Source organism: Schistocerca gregaria, chromosome 1, assembly GCF_023897955.1.
Source record: "Schistocerca gregaria isolate iqSchGreg1 chromosome 1, iqSchGreg1.2, whole genome shotgun sequence".
Taxonomy (NCBI): Eukaryota; Metazoa; Arthropoda; class Insecta; order Orthoptera; family Acrididae; genus Schistocerca; species Schistocerca gregaria.
The window spans coordinates 366,575,368-366,598,030 of record NC_064920.1 but is presented as its reverse complement, the minus strand read 5'-3'; the positions used below and the strand labels follow the sequence as shown (position 1 = coordinate 366,598,030).

The following is a 22,663-nucleotide window of genomic DNA, read 5'->3' as shown; positions in this document are numbered from 1 at the left end:
AGATTCATCGAACGACGCGCTAGGTGGTCAAATAACGTGAGAGCGGCCGGGCGAGCAAGAGTCTTATCGTATTGGAACAGAGAGAGGCAGTAAGGATTCAGCTACCAAGTAGCGAATCTTTTATTGTTTATATTTACTTTTGCATATTACTATACAGCTGCAGCCGCGATAATGTTACTTCCACTGAGAACTCGTTAATAATAATAATAATAATAATAATAATAATAATAATAATAATAGTAACACTTAATTCATCTGGAAATGACAATTACAATTTTTGGTTACCGTTAGTGATTTTTGATGGAAAGGATGGATCAATTACAACTGCGCCCTGACGGGGCAAACGCCGAAGTGCTAAGACAGCTTACATGTAGTCTGCGATCGGTTTCCGAGTAGATACTACTACTACTACTACTACTACTACTACTACTACTACTACTACTACTACGTGATCAGGCCCAGTGGGCCGCACGCATCTACAACTTTCCTCCTCCACTGTATTCTGTCCATTGCTGCTATCCGCCATTCGTCCACATCTATTGACACTTGGTTTAAATCTTCATGGAGTCCATCCCTCCAACGCTTCTTTGGTCTCCCTGGCGGTCTGTTTCCTGTAGGTGTGAAATCCAGGCGCTTCCGAGGCCATCTGTGATCCTCAATCCGGGCCACATGGCCGGCCCACTGCATTCGTTTGGCTTTGACAGTTCCTGCTATGTTGGGCTGCTGGTATAGTTCCTCAAGCTCTTGGTTGTATCTGATCCTCTATTCCCCTCTACAGGTAATCCCTGTATAAAATAAAGGCGGAATATTTTGTTGAAAAATTGCCTCTGATGGCGTACTTATGTGATGATGTGTTGATCCAAGGCAGTCAACGATCGGCTTTCAAGGTGGCTAGTTTGTCAAGTCCAACTCCGCGTGAAGACGAAATTAATTGTTGAAGCTGCTTCGGTAAACATATTTGTGAGATATCATGTGGATTCTAAGATATCGTGAAGCATTTTTGTGACATTTGTGGTGCCCAGGAACTAACAGTTAACGACTGCGAATCCTGTTTTGAATGACTAATTTTGCGATTGCACAAATAGAACAAAATTAGTTGGTATCCTAACTTTTCACGACTTTCACTATGCTCAGCGTTTAGAGACGAGAGTTAAACAAATTGATTACAATTCAGTTACAAGACGCAGGGCGGATGGAGGGGATGGGGAGTGGTGAATGGGATTTGGGTGGGGGGGGGGGGGGGGAACAGCGCGGACGCACCGCACTTTCACGTGTAAATCACACATAATATCACTGTGCGGCCTCGTGAGCATGTATTGTGCTAAACGTTTGGTATATTTATACCCTGTCTCCTCTGACAGGATTATGATCTTTTAAATTCTCTTCAAGATTTATTTATTCGTTTAAGTACTCTTCTAAGGACTTGCCGTCTCTGAGATAATTACAGTGTCATGGCCAAAACTTAAATTTTTTATTTGTTGTCTTAACTTCACGCAAAACAAAATTCGTTTGATTACTCCGATGTTTCGATTCCTCGGAAAATAAAACAGTCTTTAGGGGGAAAAGTGAATGAAAAACAGAAACAGAAAATAACAGGAGAATATTAAAAAACTAAAAACCCGCCTCGATTGCGAAAAAAGCACCTAGTGTTAAGTGTTAACCCAGGTTTCGGCGAAGATAACTGCACCTTCTTCAGAACAACAATCTACTTGCTGCATCTGACACCTCGGCTGGTACGAATTTAAGAACCTTCAACATCGCAGAGCGTCATCAATCGTTGGTTAATATATTAACACATAACACTAGGTGCTTTTTTCGCAATCGAGGCGGGTTTAGTTTTTTAATATATTAACCAACGATTGCTGACACGCTGCGATGTTGAAGTTTCTTAACAGGAGAATTATTTCGCGAAAGGGGACCAAAAGCACGTAATTACTAAATACAGTACGTTTGGAAGTGTAAATTTGTAAATAGGAAGGTACGTTCAGGCGACAAAAGCATTAATAGCGCAATGGGCTTTCAAATTGGACAAGCATCATATTTTGGAAATAGAGTAAACAGTAGCGTCCCGTGAAAGCACGCTTATTTACTATTTTCCTTATTTTCGGTCATCCGTGTAATCTCGCGTGCTCATTGACGCAGACAATAGAGTGGCTCAAATGGCTCTGAGCACTACGGGACTTTACTTCTGAGGTCATCAGTCCCCTAGAACTTAGAACTACTTAAACGTAACTAACCTAAGGATATCACACACATCCATGCCCGAGGCAGGATTCGAACCTGCGACCGTAGCGGTCGCGAGGTTCCAGAGTGTAGCGCCTAGAAACGCTCGGACACACCGGCCGGCGCAGATAATAGAGAGTAATAAAAATCATGCCAGAATTCTACAGGTTGCTTAATTGGAATGAAGCAAGCAAGCAAGGCAGGCCACGAGCTAGGGTTGTTGGCAGCTGTTAGGCCGCGTCACGAGCACTTTCCATATCTCGGCCAGCGTCCGTAATGCCCTGACGCCCACGCCAGCGGCAGGTGCCGTGGGGGAGGAAGCAATAGCGGTCACGCAGTTCGTATTGCCCGCTGACGAGCGCTTAGCACGTACGGTTCGCCGGCCGCTGTTTCCGGCAGTAGCATTCCGCCACAGCCGGGGCCGCCCTCAGCGCGGCAAGAGCTGTGTTTCCTGGCCGACACGCACGTCGCTCGCTGTGGTAACTACTTCTCGTCCCCTCCCCGCCCCCCCCCCCTTTTGCCCGTTCTACTTCAACCCCCTTCCCGCTCTGACAGACACGCAACCTGCCTCCATCAGATGCTCGGCGAGCATTACAATGCAGCGTCAGCTGAGTTACCAACGGCTCGCGGAGAACCTTTCTAAAAGCTTTGTGCATCACGGCAGGTGGCGCCCTACGCTCTGTCACACAGAAGCAGGAACAATACTCCCACACAAACTGATACACGCACGCTACATTTATCTCATTACACGGACGGACTAGTCGTATTACGTCGAACCGATTGACGTCACTGACTGCCAGCGAGCACACTGTTATTCGAAGTCAGTGACTATGCAATACTCGGCAATTCGAATTGTTTCGTCAGTAGATATTGGTTCCGTCATTCAGCTCTTCACGGCACTGCTTTGTTTGCGTAACAATACACCATTACTGCTGAACGTAAATAAGTAACAAAAATGACTCCAAAGAAGTAGAAGGGCTTGACTTTCGCAGAAAGGAAATAGGTCAAAGAGATCAGGGAATGTGCAGAGAAAAAGAAAAGGATATAGCGAAAAGTTTCGCGATTCTACCATCCACATGTCGTCATTACTGAGGTAGAAAGCGTATCGGTGGGGAGTCTCTGCCTCTTTAAGCATGTTGAAAGATGCTTACAAGGACCCCCTGGAGTGCGAAGTCGCAAAAGACCAGTAACGTTTCGGCAATCGACGCCCCCCCCCCCCCCCCCCGGTCATTGTCTACCACGAAACCACAGTATTTGTTGCTAACAGGGGGCAGGACTCGACGTATTCAATGGTGAGCACAGCATGAGTCTACGGAGCTTAGATGAACTGCTTAGTCGAAGAATAAGACAGTGCTAAATTGCTACTGGTATTGAACAAATCACAGGAATGGCAACGATTAACATTCGTAACATTGCGCTATATGTAGAACAGTTGCTGAAGTTGTAATTTTATCAGAAAGGAATCCAAAGAATTTCGCAGTGGCAAATGAAATATTAGGTTTTGTGCAAGATGAGTCAATGAAATGTGAGGCATAGTATGCGCTTCACTGTGCCGACAATGTACACGACGAGTACAATGCTGTCGATACGTGCTTAACAAGTGAAAGTGATATTGAAACAGGTATCCAGCCATGTATTTCATCATCCTTTTGGGGCAGGAGCCACAAATGGCGTCTCCAGTGAAACGGAGTAAAGGACACTCTTTGTCCAAGGAGCGGGTACTGAACATGGAAGATGATCCGCAGCATAGAAAAAAAAATTATGAAGATATTTCGAATAAGTTCGCAGCAATAATACAGTATAGTGCGTAAGGAAAACTACGAATATTCAAGCGAGGACAATGCGCTCTCGCTACGAAGACTGGTGATTGCGCGTTTCAAGGATGCTCGATACAATTTATAGAACGCGCATTATAGTGAATTTCTACGCCATGGACATCAAACTTCACGCGACGTATAATACAGTGATTTTAAGGCAAGCAGTGCATGGTTGTGTGATTTCAAACAGAGCGGCAGTATTGGAAGACGTAAGATAAAAAAATTCAAACAAAGCATCAACTTGCTGATGCACAGCGATCTGCGAAATCGGTCCGAAAAAGGAATTTCTTTTCAGCTCCGACCAATCACGATGTGGGGAGGGAATGCTTATAAAAGGCATCCTGGAAATAAGAAGTACGAAGAGAGTTGTATCAAGAACAACTGACATCAATCCCTTAACCCGTTCATACACAATTATGCCGTCTGTTAATCAGGTGCGGCTGGTCCCGGCGGAGGTTCGAGTCTTCCCTCGGGTGTGTGTGTGTGTGTGCGTGTGTGTGTGTGTGTGTGTGTGTGTGTCCGTCCTTAGGGTTAAGTAGAGTGAAAGCTTAGGGACTGATGACCTTAGCAGTTAAGTCCAGTAAGATTTCACACACATTTGCACATTTGTTAATCGGGTTGGTACATTGTCTAAAAGCTCTTTATTGTGCTGCGAAAAGTTGGAGGTGCTCTGCTCCGTATGATTCTTTCTCTTGTGCATGATCGTGCAAGGACTGTAGGGAATAATTACGTCACACGAAGCAACAGCGGAAAAATGGGCGTATGGGAACTACACCTATGGTATGAGCACTGCGTTTGGCCAGTAGCTGATCAAAATAATTTGTTTTTGCTTGGTTCCCGATTGCGTACAAAGATCACACTCCTTTAGAGGAAACTATCCCTTCTGAAATTCATACCACCTGGAACCACTGAACGAATTCAGCCACTGGATGTTTGTTTTTCCGTGCTACAAAACATATGATCGCACTATCTGCAGCTACACCTTAAAGGATAGCCAGTTTCTCGATAAACTCCACGACAAACCATTTCGAATGCGGTTGCGCGCCATCACATTCCATCAGTTCTCATCACACAGTTACGCCGATATGACTCTACATGCATCTTTAAGAGAGGATAACGTCCTGCACGGTTTTGAGCTCCAAGGAGTTCGTCTTCGATCTTGATTGTGCGACACTTTATGATCACTGTGTCGTGCCATTTTTCATTCGGTGTTCATGATGCAAGTTAATGGTTTGTTCTGAACATTTCATAAAAGTCGACGAAGTCCATTTTGTGAAGTGTAAGACATACATTCCATATAAAGTTGATCTGTGCAACATCCCGGACTCTCATTTTCGTGTCGCCCTCCGTGATACATATGGTGACTTATTAGTAGTTAATATATTTCCTGTCATACTTGTTGACACAACACTTTCAAATGAGCCTTTCTGAAGGGTGGACTTGCGATCTCGCTTTCATGGGGTTTCTTGTTACTCAGTCTAGAACACAAAAACGTACCTGTCCGGGGTTGCGCGATTGAAACAGGCTAAGTCAATCGTTCATGAGTCTTCTGACTGGAATGAGGCGACACTAAGGAAAAAAAATTGACTTTTTTTACTTTGAAGTCTAGTTCTTACTTTCCGTTTCCCTCTCTAAAGAAATACGAATGTGTCAAATTGCAGTACTGTTTAACTTTTACTTCCGTTTCGGCTTTTTCCTGGTTGTTCCTTTATCAGTGAAACAAACTTTCTTAAACCGAATACCCAATTATTTGAATTATTTGTTAGCTACTTAGAACTTCGAATTACGGAGAGTTGATCGTATCACAGTCAGTGACAACAGCTTGAAGCGTGTGGCAGTTCTTATATACTTGACACGACATGGCTCGGAATGGCGTTCAAGGAATTTCCAAGTGCAGCAAGAGGAGAATTGTTTATGAAGCCGTCAAGAGTAGTTGAGCTTGAAACAATCGTTAACTAGTGACATGTCATTAAAAAAAACCATTTGCGGCCATGGGAACTAGATAAATAAAACTTGGTCACACTTAGTGCTAGTTCGTGCTACGTATCTAATGAACTCTCAGCTTACGGAAACCTTTGCCCTAACCTTACTTTTTTTGTAACATACACTTCATTTCCTTTCTTTTATTCGGACTCTTCGTTGAATTATAAAGTCACATCTTCTCTTTAATCCTTTTTAATTTCAAGACATATTAATTGCCGCGTGCGATTAGCCGAGCTGTCTCAGGTGCTGCAGTCATGGACTGTGCGGCTGGTCCCGGCGAAGGTTCGAGTCCTCCCTCGGGCATGGGTGTGTGTGTTTGTCCTTGGTATAATTTAGGTTAAGTAGTGTGTAAGCTTAGGGACTGATGACCTTAGTAGTCAAGTCCCATTAGATTTCACACACACACATATTAATTATTTTGTGAGGTATTTATATTTCAAAATTTTAAAAACTCTGGGAAAGTGAAGCTGGGCTTGAACTCGAGTCGGGAACAGAGGTGTTAAGCCCGACCCCTCAGTTTCTTTTTAAATATTTAAGGTACACATTAATTTGTGCATGTATCCATTAGAGCGTATGTTCATCAGCGCTTACGAGGCAAGCATCCAAAATCCACCCTAACGAAAAAGTCTCTGAAAATGACGAAGTCGTTAACATCTAATACAAATTTAAGTGTTGCTAAATCTTTTTAAACACTAGAATTTTTGATGTTAAAATACATCATGCTATAGAAGCAAATATGAAACGGTAGCCTTATACAGAATCGAAGTAATAATATTTTCCTTCATATAAGAATTTGTATCATAATGATATTATTATTTTTCACATAAATCAAATTTTATCAAAGAAGCAACTTGAAAAATATTTACATATGGAGAGATGTCATAGGTATTGCCTTAAGATGTTAGCTACAATTTCCAAAAACATCCATTTATAAACGACTGTCTTCAGTGAGAGCATAAAACCCTTGAAGGTAACAATGTTTGCAGAAAAAATGTGATACCACAACGCAAATGTTTAACGTAGTAGCGCTGACAGAGTGCACATTGGGCAGATGACGTCTTGCTGTGATTTCCCGGTTAATAGGAAGTCGGATGTGTGCAAGAGAGATTTATACCTGGGTCTAATTAACAAGGAAATATAGCAAAATACAATATTTTTTTGTTTCGACCTACAGCATAAGTATAGCGAAACGTTGGAATAATCACATGTTATCGTAAATAACAGAAAATTTCATACATTGTTTTATTAGAGAAAAGCGAATCACCACCTAGCACCCATACCGGCTGAAGGAGGCCTACAATTGACGCTCAGAAACATAGAGTATCTGGTACCGAACTCAGAATAAGCTGACTCCGTAGCCGTACTGCGCATTACTGCACTGAAGCGCCAAAGAAACTGGTATAGGCATGCGTTTTCAAATACAGAGACATGTAAACAGGGAGAATACGGCGCTGCGGTCGGCAACGCCTCTGTAAAAGTGTCTAATGCAGTTGTTAGATCGGTTACTGCTGCTACGATGGCAGGTTATCAAGATTTGAGTGAGTTTGAACGTGGTGTTATACTCGGAGGACGAGCGATGGGACACAGCATCTCCGAGGCAGCGATGAAGTGGGGATTTTTCCATACGACCATTTCACGAGTGTACCGTGAATATCAGGAATCCGGTAAAACATCGAATCTCCGACATTGCTGCGGCCGGAAAAAGATCTGCAATAACGGGGTCAACTACGGCTGAAGAGACTCTTTCAATGTGACAGAAGTGCAATCTTTCCGCAAACTGCTCCAGATTTCAATGCCGGGCCATCCACTCCTGTAGCTTCGATGACTGCACGGCACAAAGCTCTGTGCCTCGCCTGGGCCCGTTAACATCGACATTGGACGGGTAATGGTTCAAATGGCTCTGGGTACTATGGGACTTAATATCTGAGGTCATCAGTCCCCTAGAACTTTAAACTACTTAAACCTAACTAACCTAAGGACATCACACTCATCCATGCCCGAGGCAGGATTCGAACCTGCCAACGTAGCGGTCACGCGGTTCCGGACTGAAGCGCCTAGAACCGCTCCGCCACACCGGCCGGCCCCTTCTCTTGCAGGTCCAATAATATTGTTGTGGGCTATTACTTAACTGGAAGCAAGATACAGCCGAATCTGTCAATGCGACAACGTTAGCCTACGGCAGCGACCGACAGAGGAACCCGCCGTTGTTTGTAAGAGCCAATGCCGGAATTATTTTTTGTAATTGTAAAATCAGAGGTAACTATGTAAAGAAATTGTGTGTGTTCCTGTTCTGTTATGATCATTTGATATTTATCCACGCTTGCTGATACTTGAATGAGATTAAATTTTCATTGTTAGGAAAATGACGTTTATGCTGAGCAGAACTAGTTACAAGATGAAAGTATTTTACGTGTTGAATTTTATTAAAGTGAATATCATTCTGCATCTTTGAAATTCAGATATGTATCGTGCATGACAGAGTTAACATTACGGATTTTAAAGAAAATGATGTGATTACAGTTTTGACTTCAACGAAAAAGGTAACGATGGTTATTTGTCTGGTCGTTGCATACTTCTACGAAATAAGCTACAAAGAAAACGGGAGAATAAATAATATTTATGATAGCAACAACATTATAAGTGATATTGTCCGGAAAAGTGTAATACCAACGAATACTGAAACCGCTCATAGTCAAAGCAGTTCGTTTAATATTAATTTTGACTTCGTGGAAAATTCTTGTTATGACTAACGATACCGCTAGTGCCTAAGGGTCCGTGTTCAATAACTCTGATGAGTATCATACTATAGAAAACAAAATCATTAATACGCGGAACCAGATAATTTATGTCGTCTAAGCAAGAAATACGTCCTAGATACTTATTAATAAATAGTCCGGTGACTGACTTCCTGACAAAGTGAAAGCATTATAACCACAATGTCGAACTGCGGATATACGTAATATACAGACCAATTTATATGTTTGTGGTGAGCCAGCCAAAATTGTTCAAATGGCTCTGAGCACTATGGGACTTAACTTCTGAGGTCATCAGTCCCCTAGAACTTAGAACTACTTAAACCTAACTAACCTAAGGACATCACAATCATGCCCGAGGCAGGATTCGAACCTGCGACCGTAGCGGCCGCGAGGTTCCAGACTCTAGCGCCTAGAACCGCTCGGCCACCCCGGCCGGCCGGTGAGCTAGCACACGCTAGTTTAAAGCAAGATTTATCACAGCAAGAGACAGCAACATTTTAAGACCTGCTTAATTTCAATAACGTTGGTGAATTCCACCGTGAGCTAAGTGAAGTTGGCCTCTTATCTCGGGGTCAGAGGGGTAGGTAAAGCGGTGTCTACAGGGTTAGAGGATGTGAGAGGGGGAATGTTTTATTGCGCGCCTTCCAATACTGACAGCTCACAGGTGCGCTTGAGATCAGCTGCTATGATGTGAATTTTTAGTTGGAGGCAACATGTATTTCTGATTGCGCATTATAGAGACAGTCATCTTCAAATGCAGTACATATATCTAACAAGGAATATGAAACGAAATTAATGTTCTTGTCACAGACGCAACTAGCGGAAAAAAAGATATTCAAAATATTTAGTAAGCATTTTTATTCGTACCTCATATTGCGTATTACATTTAAATGGAAGTACAATTACTGCCATTGACCAATAAATCATCCACTCGCACAGACAAAGCAGCAATGGTTCGTCAGTCAATTACAGTGTCGTAACTTTGGGGTCGCTGAGGGTATCAGCAGTTTGCATGTTCCAATGGCTCTAAGCACTATGGGACTTAACATCTGGGGCCATCAGTCCCCTAGAACTTAGAACTACTTAAGCTTAACTAACCTAAGGACATCACACACATCCATGCAGCATAGAACTGTCCACACTAAGTGTTCCAGAATGGTGCTAACTTTTAATAACCAGTACTTGGGGACCAGCTTCCAATTTCCGTGCCCTCACTATTGGTAGTCTATTGGGGAACTCAGAACATTAATTTATGTACGTTGCTTTATGGTCGGTACTAATGAGGCCCAAAGTTTCACCCCACTTTGTCAGTACTGCCTCTTGAACAATGAAGTTCGACGACCAGGGCTACAAACGATTCTTTTAAGCCTATTGCATGCCCCACAACGCATAAAATTGCGGAGGTCTATTTTTTTAAACTGTTTGCGAATCTTACTCTGTGTACTTAGCCCTTTTCGTACTGCTTTAATTGTTCTTCCTTACTGTCTAAATGGCTTCGAGAAATTTAGTGGGAGTTACTTTTAAATGTATTTTCTGGAATAATTTCAATGAAAAAAAAATTCATTCCAATCATAATTAACATATTTTAATGTTAAATTTTACATACAAATGTGTGAATTTCAACATATTCAGATATGGAAATGGCCAAAGACGGGTACACAAAATAAAATTTGCTTTCGATAGTTCTGTTCTGGCCGTTAAAGTGGCAATCGACGTTGAAAGGATATTTCTACATTAAGTTTGAAATTGATGAAAAGATACCGACCAGTTTTTCACGATGTGGTGATGGAGCACAGTTTCATGCCTTGTTTCGTGATTTTACGAGGAATTAATTTCGCCTGAGTGCCTCAGGAGACGACAAGTAACTCGTTTATTTGCATGAGGCTTGCGTATCCAGCCAGCAAGAGTAAGAGTGGTAAACTTTCGCACAAAATTTCTCCTCTCTGCCTTCCGGTGTCAGTTCTTTTCTGCCACAGACTTTTTACAATAGCCGACCTGCAACATCCTGCCGTGTTCGCTGAGACAGCTTGACGTAGAAGAAATTCACGACCGTTACCGAGTTCTTTCATGGCCTGCTGGAAACATTTCGTGGTATGAAACGGATCTCACGCCCGATACAAAATTCTTTGTTAGTGGTATAGAACGGCCAACAGAGCTGTGCACAGAAGCTGTATCTGTAATGTCGGTACCTCATCGCTGATACTGAAGATTCTCACGGGCAAGGCGTCTGCAAAATAATGCTCAGAAAAGCAAGACGATTCTCGTATCTCATTCGACCCACACGAAATTGATATCGTTGCCCATGAAAACCTTTTAGCGTAATGCACACCTTCCATCCTTCCTCAAAGCCGACCTCTGGAACCGCTGTTCGCAACGGGGTGAGGGGGGGGGGGGGGGGGAGCCTGTACAAAAGACGCTTCACGTACAGCAGAAAAAGAACAAAAGAACTGAAGGGGTACACAAATGTAAGTAAATGATGGCCGTGAAATTATCACTCACGTGGCAGTGCTAATATCGGACTGCTGGACACATCAACCGTCAGCAGACATCAAGGTGACACGAAGGTGTAAATGGCATTGCGGTGTAGAAGCGTCATTCCTTCCATCAGGTTTCTTTTACTGTTAGTACTAATTACTGTTTCGGCAATAAAAAAACAACTGCTGAAGCAAAAAATTCCGCAAAACGTTCCCATTCATAAAAAAATTAATATACCATCTTCATTCTCGTAGACAGGGATAGCAAAAATATGGATACCTCTTACTCCATACTTTTCAATCTACGTTATTACTCGTATCATTACCTAATAGCAGGCATCGTACTGAATGATTCCAGTACTGATTCATTACATATTTATCATTTACCCAAAATTTTGGCAACATGATTCAGTTCCAAGTTTTTCTACAACTGAACGTGTGAATATCACCAGTGCAACAATCAGATGAGCGGTGTGGGTGCGAGTGACACAGCGAGTGTACTAAAACATTTGCGACGCTTGGCAGTTGGTTTACGTGCAATCCTTTATTTTCACAACACGACTAACTTACTTATTTTTGTATTATTGATTAAAACAGACTATGTGCCATAAACAGACAGAATGGCTATCCAAAATGTACCCGACAATTTCAGAGAGATCAGTGTCAGCCCAATGTTTATTTGCAACGGCAGGACGGCGGGCAGCTTGTTATCAGTGTCACGTAACAAATTATCAGCGAAGAGACAGGATAAAATACGGTTTTTGAGTGACTGTATGGAGGAAGAATGGGAACTTTACCTAGTAACTCAATTACTTTTGAGTACTACTCAGCTCATTTTCTGATAATCTGTCCTGTAATTTCTTATTTCAAGATACAAATTTTTTAAAAATTCTAATAGGTAATGAAAATAAAAGCATACTTCATTTAACGCTTGTCTCGTTCTATGCGAAACTAGACTAGAAACGACTGTACATAAATAAATTTTACATACAAAGATGGAGAGGGTGGAGCCGAAAGAGAGAGTCTATTTTATTCAGGTCTATTCATTTTGTAAAAGATATGTATCGATACCTCGAAGTTTCTTTCGATACTAATTTTCGTTCGATACCATGCACCTACTTGCAAATAGGGATCAGTTTTTATTAAAACACAGCAATATATACTAAGACACACTTTACGTGATAGAGCGACAGTATGCGCTACAATTTTAAGTCAGTGTTTTTTTTATTCTGAATATTTACGTTGTATAGTATACGTATATATTGCAGTATGTTCTTAAGAAATTGTTTTCACATGTAGCGGCAGTGACTAACAACGTTATCAGTCAATAATTCTGCTTTGTCATCCTGCACGCATCTAACTCACAGTGCCAACAGCATTGTAATATAAATGGCTTTCTACACCCATTTCTTTTTGATGTATTTGTTATGTGTGTTATCAGTTTTACATTACGAACTTCATAGGGGAGACTGAGGGATAGTGTGCACTCAAGCAGAAATTGTTATTTTGACACGTTCGTAATAAGTAGCTGAAGACAAGCTTCATGGAAGGATCTTCTCATTTCTCTACTTTTACTTCAAAAAATAGCTCTGGCCCTAGAACTTAGAACTAATTAAACCTAACTAACCTAAGGACATCACACACATCCATGCCCGAGGCAGGAGTCGAACCTGCGACCGTAGCGGTCGCGCAGTTCCAGACTGAGGCGCCTAGAACCGCTCGGCCACCAACGGCCGGCGATCTACTTTGGCTATAATATTTTTAAATTTTAAAAAAGCAGTACAGTTTAGTTTAACTGGAAATATCACGAAGGTGCGATTGCGCACAATTCCCCAGCTCATGGGATAATTAGCCAAAGTTGTTATGGAATTGTGTGCAAAAGATTGTCTTACGAAACTATGTGCTACTTTATTTGAAACTAAGTTGAATTATATTTTCTTATTGCTGTTAAGTGGTGTGATTTCATTATTTCTCACTGATGTTTCGTCTCCATCTAGAATGTATTATATTGCATTACTGTCGTTATTGTAAATTATTTTAATGTACATTATGTAATGTTTTTACTAAGAAAAATGACACTGCACCAACTGCATGCACATTCTGTGGCAAGAAGACTGTAGCCCGTCTGCTGGTGTACACCGTCCCTCTGTAGAATGACACAGTATAAACCTATTATTTTAGCCTTGTTTTTCCAACGATTGTGTTTATATCTGTAGAAGTGAAAGGACACATTGGGTTATTAAATACCTTAAAAAATAGTTTGTAAGTTACTACTTAACAGCGTTTCAGTTATATGACACGCCACACAGTGCGTTTCTGCACGCAATATGTGATGTTCAAGAAGACATACACAGATTTTCGATGTGTTTGTGAGAATATGCCTGCGCTCGTAATTACCGCTACATAGTTGTTAAATATACCGACACACATTTCACCGACGTAACTATTATAAACGTAATATTACTTTTAATTTGCAAAGTGCAACAATTAAAAAAATACCTTTTTACCTTGTATTACCTTGTTGATACTGAAGCGGAGTAGGAAATAACTGAAACTTCCTGGCAGATTAAAACTGTGTGCCCGACCGAGACTCGAACTCGGGACCTTTGCCTTTCGCGGGCAAGTGCTCTACCAACTGAGCTACCGAAGCACGACTCACGTCCGGTACTCACAGCTTTACTTCTGCCAGTATCCGTCTCCTACCTTCCAAACTTTACAGAAGGTTCGCAGAAGAGCTTCTGTAAAGTTTGGAAGGTAGGAGACGGATACTGGCAGAAGTAAAGCTGTCAGTACCGGACGTGAGTCGTGCTTCGGTAGCTCAGTTGGTAGAGCACTTGCCCGCGAAAGGCAAAGGTCCCGAGTTAGAGTCTCGGTCGGGCACACAGTTTTAATCTGCCAGGAAGTTTCATATCAGCGCACACTCCGCTGCAGAGTGAAAATCTCATTCAGGAAATAACTGTTTAACGGCTTGATGCTAAAAACAGAAAGCATCTGAAACTGCTCACTGCCCATAACTTGCCAGTAATGTACTACATATTACAAACGAAGTTCATCTATATAAAAATGTCTATCAGCCTACACCAGCCAAGGAGAAGTTTCAGTATTCAGAAAATCGGAATAGATCGAATGTATTATTCAAATGTTTGGTAATATCCATAATTCTAAATCAATATCTGCTGCTTCTTGTTCTTCAAAACCACTTCACATTCAGCCCACATAAGGCTCAACAGTGTTACCATTTTTAATTCAAAAATTAGAAACTTAATTTTCCGCTACAGTGTCGGCAAGTACGGCTGTGAGGACCCTGACCACACGAGGCCCGTAGCATGTGACACTGGGATAAAGTGTGCCTGTGTATTATGCCGTATTTCAGTGCAGAAGTCAGATTTTACGCATGGGGTAAGCATATCAAGTGACGGTCATACTCCTCAGGAGAGCTTGTAAAATGTTGTGCCGGTTACTGATGCCACAGGGACTACTGTGGTGGCTGTTTCGTTGGTACTAGCGGGCGGAGATCAGGAGCGAGGGCGTGCTGTGCGGGCAGCCTAAGCAGGGTGCTGTAGGCGTTTATTGTCTGTGCTCTTACCTCGTCCGGCGGGATGTAAGCACTCGGCCCGTGGATCGTCGGGTGCGGCACTGGTAATCCCCTCTCCTGCAACAAACAACAGCGCAAGCCAGTTAAATACAAGGGCGCACTCAGAAACTGTCTATATGATACAGCATTTCAGAAAGTCCCCTACACAGGGTGGTCTCGATGTAAGCAGCCAGCCTGCTAAGACTATTAACAGGTGAATAAGTAGAAATATAAAGGCAAATAATTTGAAATGGGAGATGGGGAAAACCTTTAAGACTATGTTACCAAAATAGCGGCATCGTCAGAAGCCGCCTCCTTAGATGCAGCTCGTAATTGTCAAATGGTTTGAGGGTCATGTGAACAATGAAACAGACAGGGAATTACACGAGGAAAAGAAGGTTGCCTTTCATTTGATGTTTCTTCTTTTTCTACCAACGCTACCCTGACTGACCATCCTTCAGCAAACAGTGAAGTAGTGAAGTTTCTGGCGAATTCTACGGACCATCGTTCTTGAAGGGACTTTACCTTCAGTAGTTAGACGGAGATGCGCTGCCGTCGGCAAGACATTATCAGCACGATGGTGCCTGCCTCCCGCTCCCCCACCCCCACCACACGTCTCCATTACGGGCTAACGGTCCGGACATTCCTGGATAGCCACGTTGTCAAGAGAGGCATAGTTCGTAGAGGTCCCCACGTTTAGGCCCCATACAGTTCTGTTTCTAGAGACAGATGAAGGCAGTTGTGTACGCAGATGTGATCCATAACCATGCACAACTCAGCGAGCGGATTGTTAATGCTTGTACTCGCATTCCAGCTCATGTGTTCAAAGCCCATGATTAACGGGTGAAGCGGTTAACCAGCACATAACAATGTGCTCAATAACGCGTGGATCACATCGTGTAGCCATTAGATGTTATCACCAGCATTTGCCTTGTTCTGCATAAAAACGAGTATGCATGGAGACGTGTAATAGTAAATGAAATGTGCAATTATGTTCCTCGTGCAGTTCTCTGTGTCTTTACTATGTCGTATGACCCCTTTCTATCTGAAAATTACGAGCTGCTTCCAAGGACGAGACTTCCAGTGATGCCGACATATTCGTAACATAGCGTCAGAAGTTTTCCCCCTCTCTCCAGTCGGATGGTATTTGACTTTAAATTTCTGTTTATCCACATGCTTATGTTCTAGATGGGTGGTACCCAACATATGGACCATCCTGTAGCCACTTAACGGAACTGTCTCCTTCGTTACAATTTGTTCCACCATATACGTACACAGAACATGATGTAAACACACAGTCTCCACAATCTGTATTTTTGTCTCAAATCTTACAGTTGTTACGGTGTTAGCCGGAGCGATGGAATGAAAGAAATTTTACACAGAATGTCCTAGCAAATTTCAATATTTCACAGAAATTACGACCCAAAACACTCCAGAAGTGAAAAATATTGAAACAATAATAATTGTAGGAGACAGGAAACGAACCCGTAATCCGCCAGCCACGAACGTTTATTGCTACATCACAATGGAAGACCACGGCACGAGGTAGTATGTACCCAGCCAGCGAGACTTCGTTAATAAAAAAATAAATGTTAAAATGGTGGCTTTAATATTTCATGTAGTTCCCCTCCGTCCCATAATCACCACTTGAGTTCAACGTACAGGACGTTCGTACATTATTTGAGACTGCGAGGAAAGTCCTCCTTTGGGATGTCGTTCAACTTGTACATCACATTGGTTTGAATGTCGGTTATGTTGCCGAAGAGTTGACCATTCACGTGCATTTCCGCGCTTTGTCATTTTCTGGTAGGTTGGTTTGGTAACACCATTTTCGTCACCCGTAATGATATTTTCCATGCGTTGTTGCTTTTTTTTTTTTTCGGGAGTCACGGTGTGCGGTACAGACTTCGCACACATTTGTGTCTTGTTTAAATATTCTAGGGAGTGTACGTAACACTTGATTTAGATCTGTTTGCTCCATTAAGATACGAGACACAATAACCTTAAATACTAATACGTGCACTGCTTAGCACTGCTTCTTCGCTACTGACTGGTTGAATAAAAGTCCGTTGTTTACAGCTGTTCAAGGTGCCACCGAAGTTATTGCTTTGACGGCGCTTATACGCGATGGAATGAAAGCAGTTTCGGAACTTTTTGGACGAACGGTGTAAGCTCCTTAATATTTCCAAATATAACGGATGATAACACTGATATTGGCTGAAAATTTAACATAACCGAAACCAGTGCAACGTCAGTATAAAAATTTTCACAGGAATATACCCACAGCTACACAAGTAACACATGTGGCACATACAATGGACATATTTTAACTCCCAAAAAGTGTCAACCCTTAGCTTAAGCAGCTTCCTGACAGCCGCAGCTCGTGACGTAATTATCCGCACGTCAAGGAAGAATACGTTATAATGACTACATAACTCAATGTCACAATACACTAGCGACCCGCCCACGCTTCACACGGGTAGTACTAAGTAGTATCTATGGACTGAGGACTTGTTTAAAAGATGCAGTGAGGAGCGACGTAATGCATGTCGCTCTCGATCAGAACTACGTTGCGTGTCGCTTTAAAAATGAAGTTTCCGAACAGAGAATTATAGCCGGATGTTCTCGAGCAGCAGCAAGTCTCGTCTCACGATCTTCATTGGATTCTTGAGACCGCTTAGTCTTATCTTAAAGCTATTGTGGTGTATTTAGAAAGACTATCATATTCTAGGCGTCTTCACTCGTGAACAAGTGAGAAGTAGGCACCTAAATCACAAAACCAAGCAGTCAAATATAAACGAAACCTATCGAAACAAGCGAAGTACTTCCGTTAAGTTTTTAATACACAAAGCGAAGCCAGTAATCATCCAAGTCAAGAAAATTCACTGTCGGTCTGGATTCGTGAAGGTAAGATTGTGGCAATTAATTCTATTGCTCAGGTAAACTTCCGAAAATACCTGTCTCTCAGAGGTAAAAATGAAACAGCTTTATCTAATGGTTCTTTGATGTGCTACGCCGTGAGGATCGTGTTACTGAGCTGTCCAAAAAACTAAGCTCACCAACATCTAAAATTTTAAATTAATTTTCTTTTGTGATCCGATTTTGAAGCAATAAGGACTTTCTGTTGCCCCACGAGAACTCGTTTAGTAGTTTTGGATATTACTGTGTTCAGAGATACAAATTTTTGAAAATAGTTTTCTTGTTTTCTCTAATACTCTCTTCATCAACCGTAATCACCTCTTGGAAATTTTTTATATTGTACAGACTCAATGATTTTAAAGTTTTATTATTAGTATAAGTTTTAACCGAAAGGTCGCGCCATCGAATCCCTGTCGAACCACGGAATATTTCAGTCTGTCTTCAACCTGTCATATCGGAATGACGTTAATATTTCCCAGGAATGACCGCGGTTCAGAGCCCGCGGTTAACTGTAGGTCCCGTTTCTTCGGCAAGACCACTGTGGTACATTACGAACACACATTCGCCGAAACGGCGTTTAACTGAAAGACAATCCCAGGCACAGCACACACAGGTAAGCAGCAAAACTATCTCATTATCAGCTCAAAATCTCATGCACTCTAGTTTCTGAGAAGATTAATACAGAGAAGAATGAGAAAGAAAATTGAGGGTCTGTTAGATGTGAGCTAGTTTCGTTTGAGGAAAGGTAAAATGAAAACAAGACTTAGCCTTGCGGGGTAGCCGAGCGGTCTCAGGCGTCTTGTCACGGTCCGCCCGGCTTTCCCGTAGGAGGTTCGAGTCCTCCCTCGTGCATGGGCATGTGTGTCGTCCTTAGCGTAAGTTAATTCAAGTTGGGTTAAGTAGTGTGTAAGCTTAGGGACCGATGACCTCAGCAGTTCGGTCCCATAAGACCTTACCACAAATTTCCAAAGCAAGACTTATGAAAAATAAAGACACGTTCATAGGATTTGTCCACCTAGAAAAAGTATTCTATTCGTGAATGGCACAAAATGTTCGAAATTCCCAAGAAAATCGGTGTAAGCTGTAAGGAAAGAGGGTAATATACAATACTTACAGAACCAAGACTGGAAATGAGAACGGAAGACTAAGAACCTAGTGCTCGGATTAGGAAAGGCAACAAGACAGGGATGTAGTCTTTCACCTCTACTCCTCAATCATTACATCGAAGAAGTGATGACGGAAATAGAAGAAAAGTTCAATTGTGGAACTTACATTCAGGTTGAATGTAATGGTAAGACTTGTTGATAAAACTGCTGTCTTCACTGTAAATGAGGAAGGAATGGAGGCTTTGTCGTACGGAATGAGCACAGACGAAGTAAGGAAGACATAAAAATCAGACTGGCAGAGGATAAGACTGCATTCCTCGCCAACACAAGTCTGCCAATGTCACCCATCAGTCTTAATCTGAGGGAGAAGTTTCTGAGAATGTACGTCTAGAGCACAGTATCGTACAGTAGTAAACCATGGACTGTGGGAAAGAAAGAAAAAAAGCTAGGTGGACTGGTAACGTAAAAACAAAAGTTCTCCGCAGAACAGACGAGGAGTGGTACCCGTAGAAAACATTAACAGGCAGAGACTCGAGTATATTCATCAAATAACCTAGGACGTTGGGTCCAAGTGCTGCTCCGAAATGAGGTTCGCACAGGAGGGGAATTTGTATCGAGTCGCAACGAATCAGTTGTAAGAATGAAGACAATAAACATCCGCCAGGCTGTGGCTAAGCCATGTCTCCGCAGTATCCTTCCTTTCAGGAGTGTTAGATCTGCAAGGTTCGCAGGAGAGCTTCTGTAAAGTTTGGAAGGTAGGAGACGAGATACTGGCAAAGGCAAAGGTCCCGAGTTCGAGTCTCGGTCGGGCACACAGTTTTAATCTGCCAGGAAGTTTCGACCTTAAGGTAATTTTGAAAAGGTAACTAAAACCGAAAACTTGATTGGCATTTTGGTAACTTACGTAATAAAAATGTGCAAACTGATGGGTATCAAAAGAAACTCAAAACTTGAGATTATCTTATCTCGTAGTCGAATGTGTATGCTATGTTGCTCTGTTTCAACGGTATCAATATTCAATATGTGAAAAATATTTTAGAAAACCAAAGCGGTTTTATTCAGAAGCTACTGATCAACTATCGTTCGAGAGCTTGTTATCATACAATGTTGAGAGAGAACTGTATCACATGCACGACAACCTTGCTTCTAGCCGTTCTAATGGAGAATTCAGAATTCATTTCGCAATGGAGGTGATGAGGAACCAACAACTACTTTCTTGGACGTATTGGTAGCGGGAAATGTGTAAAACTTGGGCAACAAGGTGAGTCGTATTGTCAACCCTCCTTCAAAAATGGCTCTGAGCACTATGGGACTTGGCATCTGAGGTCACCAGTCCCCTAGACTTAGAACGACTTAAACCTAACTAACCTAAGGACATCACAAATCCATGCCCGAGGCAGGATTCGAACCTGCGACCGTAGCAGTCGCGCGGTTCCGGACAGCGGCCAGCTCAACCCTCCTTACGTGGTATTCGAACATCAAAGTAGCACGCCGGAGTTACTAATTTAGTAATTGAAGCATTTTCGCCAGAACTGGGCTTTGTCGCCAGCACATACTAGAATCAGGAAATGTGTATCGGTTCCCGCGTCCGTAACGGGACATTGCGGCATCACGATTAAAATCGCGCTATGACGAACGTGGTAGCGCTTCTGTGAATGCTTGAAATTTTGGTAGCAATGGGGGCTCGCATGTTGTGAAGAGTCGGAAGGAAGCATTTTTATACTAGTATGTTGCATCCACTTTTCACCTGCACTGAATTATAATCTAGGTATCTGTGACAGAAACGTCAGTTGCACGGCAAAGACTGAATTGTACCTAGCGAGCAGAAACTTGAATATAACAGTACCACGTCAGTATTTGTAGGCTTTATTGCAGTAGTAGATTGTGACATATTCAATAATGAAACGTGAAGAGTTAGTGCTGATCACACACATGATTAACCCTTTTCATACGTGCACTGCAGCTGCGTATATCATTTAAGAATTTTCAGTTTATGCAGGAGTATTTCTAAGCATGTAGTGTTATTCGAGACTAGCTATGCTACCTACATAATTAACATACTCAGATACGAATTGTTGCAGCCTATGTACCGTCTAATGGAGAATGATTGATATAAACTACGTTGAGGTCTGGATTGACTTAAACTAACATACAACTGCACCACGTGCTTCTCATTTAATAATGCGCCACGTACGGGTATAGACATCACCGTGGAATCTTCGAACAAATTCAATACCGCTACAAACAGAACGGCACTTACATATCTACACAATCATCCTAATCTTCACGAGGGCCATGAAAGATGCTGCATCAGTTAAATGAAAATGAACGTTAAGTACAGAATACTTTAAGCAGCATGGAAAGAATGTGATTCATAGAAGTATCTAAAATTTATTTAGAAGCTATAGTCGCATGTGCGAATGGAATATGCGATCCGTGGTTTCAGCACTGCAAGGTGAAAGATCTGGAGTGCGCTTTAAGGAACAATTGTTTGAATAAGAATGATGACAGTGTCATCACCTCCGAAACACAATGACACACCACAAGATGAAGTACTGGGAACCACCCTTTTGCTAGAAATCTCCATGGGATTGCTGAGGGATACCTAGCGTGTGTGAAGCAGCCGCCGTCGCCAGCAGCAGCCGACAGCGAAACCACTTCTTCTCAGCTAGGATCCCAACATGTATAGTTTTTATATACTGATGACTCTCCGAACGTAGCTGACAACATGACCCGACTTATCGAATATAATGAAAGGTCAGAACAAAGACGGTGTAAAAAACGGAAGAAAATCGAAGAGTGTTTTGGAGTGGCAAAGGAGATGGGGCATCCACTCTCAACAGCGTTTGAAGTATACCACACTCTCGAAATGCGTACATTGTGAGTACAAAACTATCTATCGAGAACAGAATCACGTAACATAACCAGCATTGCAAAGTCGGACCAATGAATAAATTATCCGAGGCTGAATACGTGCAGAATGATACCGATGTCATACTAAAATTCAGCGATGCACAAATGCCTCTTTTGTGAACAGCTTGGCCGTGCGGTTCTAGGCGCTACAGTCTGGAACCGAGCGACCGCTACGGTCGCAGGTTCGAATCCTGCCTCGGGCATGGATGTGTGTGATGTCCTTAGGTTAGATAGGTTTAATTAGTTCTAAGTTCTAGGCGACTGATGACCTCAGAAGTTAAGTCGCATAGTGCTCAGAGCCATTTGTGAACAGCTACCACCCACATTTATTCCAGCAAACCACTGGCATTACTACAATACGACAATATAGAGGAAAGTCTGAACAGAAATTGAGCGTAATTCCCTGCCCCCTCCTCCTTTCCCTGCCGTGAATTTCTATCTCAAGTAACAAACTGTAAACCGAATCAGTAACTGCCACTCAAGACTCGTAGACAATATCGACGAGGGAACATGTAATCTCTGACCACAGTTTCGATTACAGTCGACCGTAAGTTATAGAGGGTGAAACTTCGACGATGCCAACTACTCGTTCTCATGAAATTTCAGAAAAATAGCTAAACAACCTACGACTGAAGACGTCAAGACGAAAGGTCACCATATAAATCTAAATGGGTACAGTTGTTGTAATCGAAGTCCTAAGGTATCTATATGCCCGCCCGGTTGGCCGTGCGGTCTAACGCACGGCTTTCCGGGCGGGAAGGAGCGCCTGGTCCCCCGCACGAATCCACCCGGCGGATTTGTGTCGAGGTCCGGTGAAACGGCCAGTCTGTGGATGGCTTTTAGGCGGTTTTCCATCTGCCTCGGCGAATGCGGGCTGGTTCCCCTTATTCCGCCTCAG

The 22,663-nt window shown here is 42.4% G+C and overlaps 1 protein-coding gene across 1 annotated transcript in view; it reads right to left on the bottom strand.

Annotated features, from left to right (window-relative positions):
• LOC126346894 (uncharacterized) overlaps positions 1 to 22,663 on the bottom strand; it is a 482,372-nt gene that overhangs the window by 365,290 nt on the left and 94,419 nt on the right. The window contains exon 2 of the mRNA XM_050002226.1: positions 14,840 to 14,905. Within this exon, the coding sequence (XP_049858183.1) occupies positions 14,840 to 14,905 (66 nt within the window). The remainder of the gene's footprint in view (positions 1 to 14,839; positions 14,906 to 22,663) is intronic.